At 42.0% G+C, this 13,230-nt stretch overlaps 1 protein-coding gene across 2 annotated transcripts in view; it reads right to left on the bottom strand.

Annotated features, from left to right (window-relative positions):
• DLGAP1 (DLG associated protein 1) overlaps positions 1-13,230 on the bottom strand; it is a 154,533-nt gene that overhangs the window by 97,876 nt on the left and 43,427 nt on the right. Inside the window, exon 4 of one of the 2 annotated variants that reach the window (XM_054985694.1) lies at positions 11,702-11,946. In XM_054985694.1, coding sequence (XP_054841669.1) covers positions 11,702-11,946 — 245 coding nt within the window. The remainder of the gene's footprint in view (positions 1-11,701; positions 11,947-13,230) is intronic. The other variant, XM_054985695.1, reaches the window with a different exon arrangement.

The following is a 13,230-nucleotide window of genomic DNA, read 5'->3' as shown; positions in this document are numbered from 1 at the left end:
TCCTAGTTGCTCCCACCCCCAGCACCACCAGGGAAAGGTCATGCAGGCAATATGAGTAGCTGTGACTGCCGGTGGTTGGAGAGCTTGTCAGTGGATGCACAGGCAGCTGGTGACATGTGGATGGGAGGGTGAGGAGAGCCTAGTAGTCCCCAAAACCTGGACCCATCCCTGATTCTATCAGCATCTGCGAGGTAAAATTCTTCTTATGATTACTTGGTAGGATAATATAGACAACCAACTACATCCTGAAAACCCGCTGTAAGTGAGCATGTAGAAAAACCCAGAGTTAAGTAAGCAACAAAACAAAACAGCAGAATGGAAAGAGCTGTCTGATCAGTGTCTTGTGTGAGCACTGAACCTCATACCAAGCACTGTTTATTGAATGCTTAGGGTTTAGGGAAAAGATTATGGTCTGCTGCTACTGAGCAGCTCATTCAACACAACTAGTCAATCAGGCTGACAAGAGAATGCTTCTGAAATTTTTGTTGGGAAAATCCCTTTGCTACCAAGTGAGCTTTGTATCTATCCACACTTCTATCTGGATTATATTTGACTTTATAAGTCCATTTGCTAAACAATGGCAATCAATATTAAATCAATTCCTTTGGCAACATAAACATCCGAGAATTGCCTTCAATACAATAAAAAAGAAAAAAATCACAAGGAGGATATAATTATCCAGATCTAGAATTTTACAATGCAGCTACAAGAATAATCAATATAATACAAATAATTCAGGATAAAGGAAAGACTGATTGGATCAAAACAATAACAGTTCAGCAACACACAACTACATTACAAGATATAATTTGGAAAAATGCCAAGCATAGACCCAAAGAATTGAAATATAACCCATTTCTAATAGCAATCCTAAAAATATGGGATAAATTTAGGAACAAGCTAATTCCCAAAATTTCTCGTTTTTCTACTATTGCTTCGCAAGAAGACTCAGCACTTAGTCAAAGAATATCCAAATTAAGAAATAATATAGACTACAGTAATATTCATTTGATAGATACCACATCTAAAACAGGACTGTTAGAGAAACATAAATTAGAGGAGAAAATAGGACAAAGAATACCTTGGTTCCTATACTTTCAACTAAGTTATTTTGCAAAAGATATCAAATAAAAAGAAATATTAGCCAAACCAAAAACAGATTTTGAACAAATTATTGACACGAAAGAACTCACATGCAAAGGCTTAGTTTCTAAGATTTATGGTGCGTACCAATGACAGTAAATAATGCCACTCTAAGCCCAATTTAGCTTGTTAGGCAGGTCTTCCTCCCAAGAGTGGACTGGAGCTCCAAATTCGTTACAAGAGGAGAAGACCAGGGGGGAGGGGGGCTCCCAGCTCTGGCTTTCAGGGAGAGACAGCTGCTGATAGAGAGACAGGGTGAGTGCATTGGAGCTTTAATTTTCTTTGTGTGTGGTGGGATAGGGATCTACCCCTTTAGATTTCAGGGCTACTGCCAGGCTCTGGGGCCAAGCTATCATTTATTACTGGTACATTTCCTGCTGCCTGCTCAGGTAGGGTTTCTGGGAGTGGTTCAGTAGGGATCTTGATGGCTAGAGGAGAGCCTGCTGGCCCCCACGAACAACGAACATGTTCGTGACAGGATCATGTTCGTCAGTGTTGGTTATTAGTTGTTCGTGGATTGCAACGAACAATGAACACAATGTCTGTTTTTTTTCTGTTCGTGCCCATGTCTAGTCCAGACCTGTTTATCCTGTAAAGACTGAAATTCTTCCTCCATCGCTTGTATCCACTTGTCTCTTTCTGACGCAGGTAATTCATTGATTTCCTTTAAATTTGTAGGTTCTTTTATTGTTGGCAGATTTTCACAGAATCTGTATCTTTCTGGTGGTTTGCCTTTGTTACTCTTATCTGATAGTCTCAGGGTAGTTGTTGTTTCTGTTTCACTTGGTCCAGTTCCTGCTTCCCCTTCTGTTCTGGTAATGACTTCTGAAGGTGGGCTTGCCGGTTGACCGGTGATCCCCGCAGGTAACCAATCGACCAATTCCTGTGAAACAGTTTCTGTGTCCTGCCGATCAGTTATCACTATAGGTTGAATTATCTTTGGTGTTTGCATCAGATTTCCTTCATCCACGTATACGACATTACAACACTTGATTTCAAAGGATATCCAACGATGACTCCAATTTCTGCTCGAGGATCGAGCTTCCCTCTCTTCTCCTTTGGGATATGTGAGTATGCTTTGGCGCCAAAAGCCTTTATATGCTTTAACCCAGACTTCTTTCCAAACCACAATTCAAAAGTAATTTTTCCTGTTACTCTGCAAGGCACTCTATTATGTGAATAAACTGCTGTTATTACTGCTTTGGCCCATAATGAATCAGGTAGTTGAGCTTGCATCAGCATAGATCTAATCATTTCCTGCAATGTGTGATTCAGTTTTTCAGAACATCCATTTTGTTGCGGAGAATGGGGTATAGTGACCTTGTGCTCGATATTTCCTGTTGCATAAATTTCTTAAAGTCCATATTACAGTATTCTACTCCACCATCGGTACGTAATGCTAGAGGTGCTTTACCGAATCGGTTCTTAATAGTAGCAACATAAGATTTAAATTTTTCAAGAGTCTCATCTTTACTTTTAAACACATATACATGACTGTATATGCTTTTAGACTCTGTGAAGGTAAGAAAATATCTATTCTTTCCTGCAGGTAAAAGCAAGGGACCCACAAGATCTGAATAGACCTCTTCCAGGAACTCTTTATTCTATATGTTAGGTTATCCCCTGTAACTGGGAGTGGTTCCCTTTGCTCTTATACAAATTTCACATCTTTCCTTAGCCTTATCACATTTAACAACATCAATTCCACATTCTGTTAATAGTTTTTCAACACTGCATATTCCTATGTGCTAGTTTTGCATGCAATGAATAGAGACAGTTTTTATGATTACAAACATCTTGCCTAGTTAGACATACAGGTCTTTCTTCATGTATTACAATGTTTGAATCATCATTAATGTCTACAATGTAATGGAACCCATCTATTTCATCAGCCTTAAGTACAAGACCAGTTTTGTCATTAATAATTTTACCTGTATTGCTTTTAAGTATTACAGTATAGCCATTTTTAACAATTCTCTTAGTACCAAGGAGATTATTCAAAGCCTCAGGAACAAAAGCAACAGTTGTTAATGTGAGATTCACCACTTCACCCTTAGAAGTGAGGACTCTCAAAGGTACAGTTCCAGTTCCAAGCACGTTGAGTCTCTGCTTGTTTGCCTGTAGTATCTTTGGTCTGTTTGCTGTGTCAAGTTCACTGAAGTTTTCTCTGAATCGACAAACATGAATGAAACTGCCACTGTCAAGAAGAAAATGCCTTTTATTGTTCACACTTTGACAATTAGATATTTGAAACACTTGGTTGTTGTCATAAGTACTTGTACCATCATTGGGCCTTTGTCTGTGCCTTGTGTTTGATCTACCACATGGTGGTCTAAAGTTTCCATGACTACTGGAATGTCCCCGGCCTCTAAAGCCTGTTCTTTCAGTGGAAACACTTGGACCTCCGAACTCATTACCTTCTGCTTCTTTAAATCCGCAGTACTTGGCTATGTGCCCAACTCTAGAACACAATTAGCATCTCTTTTCTTTAGGATCAGGTCTCATTATTAATACAGACATTTTATCTGGTGCATCATCTGCTGCCCTTTTAAGTCCAGAGTCTCTCAAATAGGCAATTGTATAATCCAAGTCCACTGTTGCATTACATTCAAGCACAGCTTTCTGATTTGCAGAAGATGGTGGTAGGCTAAGTAATATGCATGTGTGGAGCTCAAAGTCAGATATCTCTGCTCCTGCAGACTGAAGCTCTGAAACAAGTCTTAGCATTTCATCTAGGTGTGCATCCTTTTTTCATCCTCATACTATACAATTTCTCCTTTAGAAATATCACATTCTTATTTGTTCTGTCAGAGTATTTACTTTTCAGAGCACTGTATAAATCTTTAGCAGTCTTGTGCTTGGTTACTAATGAGCTGTCATGATCTTCTATGCAGGAGTATATAGTCACTAAGGCTTTTGCCTCTTTGTTTTTGTACTCATCCTGCTCTGGTTGGCTTTCAGGCATGTCTGTATCTATTGCATCCAAACAATCCTGAACTTGGAGGGAAACTCTTAATCTGGCATTCCACATTTGGAAGTTATTCTTGTTTAACTTTAGAATTGCAAATATGCCACTGTTATTACTTACACCCTGTCGAATTTGTTGGGTGGCTGTGGCAGTTACAGTACTAGCAGCTGAAGTTACAGACATTTCTGTGCCGCTTCAAAAGCCTTTCTCAATGTGGGATAAAAGGTAGAGGCATGGAAAGAAGAGCCGTTTGAGAAAAATCAAGTCTTTATCTATAACAGTAAACTAGGTACTTCAATAAACAAGTTAAATCATACATACAACAAGTCGCTAGTTAGTAGATAAAAGTAACGAAGCTATATAGTAGCAAAGCTCTGCATCTGCATCAGCGTCTCATGCCTGCTTGCTGGTAATTAACCCTTTTATGGTTTCTAAACAGGACTGACTCTAAGCCAAGGTTATACTTCCAGGTTAGATCTCACAAGGTCCAAACAAATGTGGTAACCCTTTAATGACCAGAATTTAGGTCTTGCCAACTCCCAACAGTTTTCACACCAGAGCTCAGGTTTGTTACAGATCAGTTGCTTGAACTTCGCTGATGCTCTATATGCCAAAGCTATGTACATTGTAACACCATTGGAATTCATAGCTGTGTCTGTATACTCAGAAAGCAGTTTCAGAGACTAATCATAAAGAACCTAAAGATGGCATCTTATTTTGTGCTAGTAACTCACTAGCAGAAATGAGATAACCAAACATTTACCAGCCCATAGATGTAGCAATGACAAAAGCTTCATATGCTGATAGGGTGGGGCATGTAATTTTTTTTTGCCTGTAAGGTGCAGGTGTTAAAGCATATAAATGCTGTCAATGCAAACAGAGTTTGAAGCAAACCAAAATGTACAGGATGGAAGCAATAAAGGCAGAAATAGGAAAACACGATACCTGGGTTTGTTCATATGTGATGCAACTTTATTTCTCAACTGATAAAAACGCAATTGCTTGGTGACTGTTAGTCTTTCTGATCTGTGAATCTTTGATGCTTCTAGCCAGAAGAACTGCAGCAAGCCATATGAGGCTGCACTTGAAGCAATCACATCTGGTTTAGAATGCAGCTGCCACACTGCTATGTAGGATTAGGAGGATATCAAACTAATTTTTCAAAAACTGCACTGACTTCCTATTCCCTTTGAGCATAGTTCAGTTTCATAAGTGTATTTTTTTAAAGTTTATGTGATTCTAGTTTGGCCATTTTCAGTGACTGCCCCCATTCCTGGCAAGTTATTCCAGTCTGTAGCCTGGAGAAGAGCTTATGATTTTCCGTTTCCAATTAGATTTCTATTATAACAGGCCAATAATCTCCTTCTCCCCAATTGATTTGACATTGACAGAGCACAACTGTTTAGGGTTATGATTACAATCCAACTAACATCACAAAGCATCTCTTTGTTAATATAAAATGGATTCTTTATAGGTTCTTTGTTGCCTACAGATACAGACATAGTACACATTTTAATAGAATGTTTTTCATTTTAATGAAAAATGGCCTTTCACTCAAAATTAGAATCTAATAATAGACCTTGCTAACTGTAAGTAGAAATGTCACAATCTTTCACATAGTTCATAATCTGTGACCTCTATCCAAAACTGGACACAACTAGGGGTGTCTGGTCCTTTTCTGAAGACCAGGGTAATAGCTTTAATTTTCCAAGGCAATGACTGGTATTGTAACTAGTAACCTCCTTCCATTAGTCCCTCTGTCCTTCCTTCTCTTGTGTTTGCTGTGAGCAAAGGTGGGGAAATGCACTAGTGGAAGAACAGCAGGATTTGAGTTCAGTGGCACCTTAGAGACCAAGAAGATTTTCAGGATATGAGTTTTTGAGATTCAGAGCTCCCTTCTTCAGAGCTAGTGGAAGAACGAGATCTCAGGAACAGCAGCTGCCTCCTCTCTCATATGTATCAGCATATTTAAAGGAACAAGTTTAATCTCTGAACAAGAGCCCAGCAACCCTTGGACTGATGCATCTTTCACATGGTATTTCATCCCCGCCCCTTCCCAACAAATTTTCCTTCACATTTTTCCTGCTTTTCATAGCGAGTGTTCTTGTTGTTGCAGTGTGGGTGGAATCCACCACATGAGTCCTAACTCAGATCCTTGTTCATAAATGTTCACAAATCATTTCTTTTTATCATGAACTTATATATAGGAAAAGAACAATTCATGAATGTACATGAACACACAACCTTCCTTTCCTTGCTTCTAAAGAAGTTGGCCTAACAAAAGTGAAGCCAAGCAGGCATCCTGCCACATTTCTACAGAGGCTCAATTAATATGTTGCCTTGGCAACGCTGTGGGTGCTGAAAAAAATGCTTCTGCAGTCAGCGCTCCACATCACAGTAGTCAGGTCTAGAAGCACGAGGGGTGTGCCCGAATTGTGCAGCTCCTCCCCATACCAGCACTTCACCTTCTTCTGGGGATACTGGTGTGGGAAGAAGCTACACAATTTAGCCAAACTGTGTAACTGGCACTTGAATATTTACTACCATGATAGGAAGTTCTCTAATTTTGAATTTTTGTTTTTTAGTAGCCACCACATTAGCAAGGCACATGGTTAACTGGACATGAGAAACATCTACACCTGCCTCTTAAGTGTTCATGAGGATTCCAGAGAATTAGGGGTAAATATGAGCCTTGTGAAAATGAGGATTTATCTGCATATTTCTTATTAACTCCCACATAAGATGAATTGACATGCACAAAGTATTTTCATATCTGGTAATGGGAACATATTTCGTGATGGAGAAGGATTTGCTGAAACCGGCCCTCTGGAGACCACTGAGACTCACTACTCACACAATTGGGTATGGCCTGGCCAGCACCATGCAACTGTGTGGCTCAGCCTGTTAGTGCACCTGGCACTGTGCAACTGGGTCCAGCCTGGCCAGGCTCTGCCTAGGGATCAGCTGCCCAGGAGAAAAAAAAAGAGGGAAAGCAGAATGCAGGGGGTAAATAACGGTAGCTTACGTGGCAGGTTGGAAGGAAAGAAGAAGAAGTAAAAGGGGAGAGGCTATGGGGGCTTTCAGGGAAAGAAAAGAGGAAACTGTGATGGTGGGAAAAATGAGATGCCTCTTGCAAGTTCTTGCAGGTCCCTTGCTTGTCATATACCTAAGGGCCTGGTCACATGTGCTCTAAATTCATGTGTGCCTGGGGGAAACCCAAACTTGACTTGAGTTTAACATTAACTGCACTCTCCTTCAAAATGGCTTGGGGAAAAGGAATTCCCACATGTGTGCAGAGAGGAAAAAGTGTCTTTGCCTGTCCCTGCTTTCCACCCAGAACGCTTTCACAGATAGAAAAGAGCCGGGGTGGGGGGAGATCTTCTTCTTACTCCTATTCCATGTGTCTCCTTGGCAAACATGAGGAAAAGCGAGACAGAGAAAGTGCCCACCCACCATGGCTCTTTCTATCTGTGAAAGTGGGCTTGGTGGAAAGCAGGGACAGATGAAGCCACTCCTGCCTTTGAGCACACACACGGGAACTCTTTTCCTTTCCCCCAAACCATTCTGAGGGTGAGTGTGGTCATACATTAAACTCAAGCACAGTAGAGATTTCCCCCATTCACACATGAGTTTAGAGTACATGTGACCAGCATTAATAGTCACAAGTTGCCCCACTATGAAATAATAATTTAAAAAATCCTACAAATAGGGCCACCTAGAGCTAAGGTAGATTTTAGCAAACCTATGGGGCCACCTAGGCTTTCAGAAAAAAAATAAAACTTAAAAAGGGGATGATTAAATAAAACATAAAATAGTTTAAAAGTGCCAGCTTCTCTTGGCCATCATTGTGTGTTGCCTAGGCAACCCCAGACAACATTGCTAAGGCAATCCAAAACTGCAGTCAAGATCTCATGGGGTAAACTTGTGAATCTTGGAACTTTTAAACAATTTTGTGTTGTTTTCATTTTTCTTTATTCAAAGAAGGCTATTTAGCACATTGGCTTTTAGACACATAAAAGGAAATAAACTAATTAAAACAAACAGAAAAATAAAAAATTACATAATGAAAATTTTTAATACTCATATAGAGTCGGAGGTAACTAATTTAAATTAGATTATTATCCAGAGAAGACAGCCACAAACCAGTATCACTGTGAATTAAGGGGAGGACAGACCTACCTGATAATTACTATAAATCTGAATTAACAACATTGACATGGACTTTGCTGCTGAAATAAATGTGATGTTTCATTTAATCGTCTTTGGAGGTGAGGCAGGAAGCAGGAGATAAGGATGGGAGAGGCTGGGGAGGAAAGGTCACAGGGTCTGTAAAGTGACAGAGAGGTGATATGATAACCATCTTCAAGTACTTGAAGGGCTGTCATATAGACAATGATGCAGAGTTGTTTTCCGTTGCACCAGAAGGTCAGACCAGAACCAACGGGATGAAATTAAATCAATAGAGTTTTCGGCTAAACATTAGGAAAAACTTCCTGCCAGTTAGAGCATTCCCTCAGTGGAACAGGCTTCCTCGGGAGGTGGTGGGCTCTCTTTTTTGGAGGTTTTTAAGCAGAAGCTAGATGGCCATCTGATAGCAATGCTGATTCTGTGAATCTAGGCAAAGCATGACAGGGGAAGGAAGGAAGGGTTACATCAGTGCTTAGTTCTTGTAGCCCCTTCTTTCATGACCAGGGTAATGCTGATCACCACTTTTGGGTCAGGAAGCAATTTTCCCCAAGCCAGTTTGGGTAGGGATCCTGACAGTGTTTTGTCATCTTCTGGACATGGAGTAGGAGTCACTGGGGGAGTGAATTGCCTGCATTGTGCAGGGAGCTAGACTAGGTGACCTTGGAGGTCCCTTCAGACCCTATGATCCTATAATTCTATGATTCTAAGATGTGAAAATAGGGTTGCCAGCACCTCGCTGGGGGCAGGGGAATCCCCCACTGCCAGCCAACTGTCCGGCATGGGGAGGGAGGATTGGGGAACTGGCCAATCATGTGCACTCTGTTCAGGAGTCACACAGCTGAAATGGGCATGTGCAGTCTCATGTTGCCAGGAAACCATGTAAATACCACTGCCTCCCCCCATCCAAGTTTGCCCTCAGGGGACTTGGCAATCCCTGGGTGGAAAAGAGAGTCAGGAGGGAGACAAGGAGAAGAGCAGGAAAAATAGAAGCTGGCAGGTGTGGAGGGAAGTGGATGAAGTCACAGAGAAGTGACTTCCCTTCCTCCATGAGTCCTCCTATATAATGTTTATTGCTTTTCTTGTTATGAGCACATATTTTACCACATACTTTACTATCAATGCAGTTACTACAGCATTCTGTACACTTCATATAAATTCTGCATTTGTATTTGAGTTCAAAGAGAAAAGAGCAAAGTCTGAATACAAAGGCTAGCCTGAAATTCCATAAGTGTATTTTGCGCATAACCAGGGCTTTTTTTCTGGGAAAAGAGGTGGTGGAACTCAATGGGTTGCCAGCACAGGGGGGAACTCTTGGTGGGAGGTGGTGCCCCTGGTACCACATGTGCGTGCACGCTCCCAGGGCCAATGATGTCGCTTTGGGTCATCTGGAACAAGGGGGAGTTTTAAAACGTTTTAAAAGCGGTGCGGAGGGCAGTCTAAACTAGAGGTGGGCACGATCCAAAAAAAATTACCGATCCAGCTGATCGGGGATCGGCGCCGGCGATGACCCCAACTCACCGATCCACACCGGTCATCTCCCGATTCCGATCCGTGGATCGGATCGGGGAGGCCAAAGTGGAGGGGCGCCCTGCTGTTCCCAGCTATGTGGAAAGGTGGGTGGTGGCGGCGACCGCTGGGTCCGGCGGGCACGGGGAGGCAGTGACGAGCCGCCTCCCCTCAGGGAGGGGACGTTCACACACACACACACACTTAGAGCAGGGGGGGGGGAAGTTTTTAACCCATCCCTGCCTCTCCAAATAGAGAGAGAGAGACACTCCGTCAACATGTTTCAGCCAGCTTTTAAAAAAAAGCAGGGACAGAATCCTCCATTCCTCTCCACCCAATTTTAAAAGCAAGCAGCCAGTCTTCCAAAAGCATATTTTAAACACACACACACAGAGCCGTGAATGAAGTTTTCCTATAAAATACAGTGTTTTAAAAGCAGGTTAAAAACAGAGAGTGACAGACAGAAAAACAGCCATTCCTCCTACAAAGCCCCGTGTTTTTAAAAAGCAAAAAAATGTTTGGAGTGCCCATGGCTACAGAACATCCCCTTCCCCATCCCTCCCCTGGCTGTCTCAACTGATGAGTGCGTTGCTGCTCCGTGGTTGGAAGGAAGCCCTGCTGATCAAGGCAAGCTGGGCTTCCATTCGGGTTTCCAGGGTGACAGAAGGAGGGCAAACTCAGCTCAGGCATTCCCCTGGCTCTGTTGCCAGGGGAATAGATTACTGGCGCCAGAGTGACTGGATCTCCGATCAGATACCAATCGCCCCGATCAAGCCCCCCCCCCCCAAAAGCTGGATCAGTCACTGTGGACGGCACTGATCCGTCGGGTCCCGATCGCGCGAACGCCATTGTCGTGGGTATTTTTCTATCATAATGCCGATCGTGCCCATCTCTAGTCTAAACTCCCTTCTGTCTGGAGATCAAGGGGCAGGGCCACCAGCCATGTATCCATTTTCAAGAGGTTCCGGAACTCCGTTCCACCATGTTCCAGCTGAAAAAAAGCCCTGCGCATAACCACAACTAATCTTGGAAAAATGGTAGACAGATCCGCATTTGGTAGATGGATCCTCCTAGCATTGTTTCCATTGATTTCACTGATTTAGACAAGTTGGAGCTTTTGTCAGGAACAATCTGTCTTGAAAAGTTTCTTCATGTAAAAAGCATGCTGGCAATGCTGAGAACAGAACAGAATGAAAACCAACTTGCTTCACTGTTATTGTATATATGAAAATCCCTTTGCACTTCTTTTCCACCCAGGCCATCTTCTTTTCCTATCCACATCAGGATCAAAGGACTTTACTAAGACAAGCATTTAATACACATCAATACATGCAGACCATTATAAAGCATTCCAGAATGGTACACACAGCTGTGGGTATTCAGAAAACTTCAGTACCATGCTGGTATACCAAAAGAATGAAGAAGCAATCTGGATGGAATTTACCTTAATACAGACCGAGTTATGCCAGTGATGGTCTCTAGAAAACTGCCAAAGATCAGTATGTACTAAGGAAATGTTTAATAGAGCAAGAGTTATGACACATGCATACATGCAGATATTACTAATTCAGAGAAATACTTGCATATATGCATGTGCCTCATAACCCTTGTCACACTTCAGCTTTATTCCTTCTTGGTTTCCTCATCAATATTGTTTCCATTGCAAAGGTGAGAGGCTTCAGATTTTGACCCAGACTTTGAAGCTCATCTTTCAATGTGCAAATACACAGTCTCACCACAGACTATCTCCAGTGTTTGTGCTCTAAATGAGTATGGGGTGATGGCAGTACAAAAAACTGAATGGAGGGATACAACTTCAGACTGTACAGGCTGCCCTGGGAATCAGCATGAGATCACCCCTTTCTTCGTCCCGAGTCTGATGTCTTATTTTGTAACTCACCAGTGCTGCTCTGGATGGTCCTCACAGTGGTGGTTGTGCGTGGGGGGGAAGAGGACCTCAGTGACAAACATTCATCATCTTGGGAACAGCCCTTTTCAATTGCTCTCACGTAGCTGTGGCTCCTCATGCGGAAGCAGCCCGGCATTGGCAGATCCAGGGCTTCTACTGCCTGAGACTCTAGTTCACTGAACACAGACTCACAGACTGATTCGAACTGACCATTTACTTCCATCTCGCTCACCTGCAGGCAAACAACAGGCAGGTTAATCAAATCCAGTCCAGCAGTCCAGTTTGCATTACTATCTAAAGTGAAAAAGGAAAGGCAGGAACATAACTTTAAATTCTCATGATAATCACAGAACTGGTAAAGAGGATACTTTCTTTTGATGTAGGATTATGCTCACTTTTGTAATACACTTATGTGCACAAGTGCCAATAAATACCCCTTTTTACATTTTTAGACCATATTCCTAAGAACGCTTGCCTGGGAGTAAACCCCACTGAATAAAATGGGACTTATTTCCAAGTAGATCTGTTTAGAATTGCTCCCTTAGTCTCTGGAACATGATGAAAGCTGCATATGGCAGCCACAGAAGTTCTATTGTGGCAGAAACAGCCGCAAACAAACAAACAAACAAAAAGACTTTATTAGGAAGCACCTTAGTTTTCAATACCCTTCAGCTTTTAAAGTCACACATCAGCATTAGTGCCAGTTTTAATAAAATGAAAAGGGAAATTTTTAATCCTAATCTGTTGGAAATAAAATTTCAAATATTATCAAAAGTTAGGGGAAAATCAGCGGGCTGGTGAGCACCCTTGGCATCTCCCCACTGGTGGGGAATTGGGGTCTGTCAGGAGCAGCTGGCTGCTGTACAGCCCAGTTGCAAGGACAGACGCCTGGTGGGGAACCCCTGGACAAGCCAGTCTTCCCCCACAGCTTTATGGCCGGGTGAGGGAGCTTTAAAGGGGTGAACCATTTAGCCTGGCCAGGCTAGGTCCCAGCCTGACCTGTACTGCTAGCTTAGGCCCTTGCTGTTTGGTGTTGATGTTGTTGTTAATTAAATAAAGTGGCCCTTTAGTTCTCAACTTGCATGTCTGTCTCTTCATTCCAACTGGGGGAGCAATATCTTTAGTGAGAGAAGAAAAGTTTTTAAAAAGGTTTTTTTTAAAAAATACATACTGTATTGTTTCTAAAATAGCAAAAAAATGGCCATACTTTAGCATGCAGGAAGTTATTAAATAACATAATGAAAATGGGAAGTATCACTAATTTTTAAGAGAAGAGTGGCTGGCTAAAAGAAAGGTGACCATGTATGTTCTCTCAAAGTAATAATGTTATTTGTGATGTTCCATTTTTTAAAATATGAGTATCATAGACTTTTTCAGCCCAGTAAAATCCTCTGAAGTAAGTTTGGCTGAAAACCGGCAACTTCCTTAATCCAACCTGTGACCTTCAGGGCTGACTAAGGGTTTGGGCTTCCAGCATTCAAGCCAAGCACTCTACACAAGCTCATACCTCTCCAGC

This window comes from Eublepharis macularius, chromosome 7 (assembly GCF_028583425.1).
Source record: "Eublepharis macularius isolate TG4126 chromosome 7, MPM_Emac_v1.0, whole genome shotgun sequence".
Classification (NCBI taxonomy): domain Eukaryota; kingdom Metazoa; phylum Chordata; class Lepidosauria; order Squamata; family Eublepharidae; genus Eublepharis; species Eublepharis macularius.
This window is presented reverse-complemented; position numbering and strand designations above follow the sequence as displayed.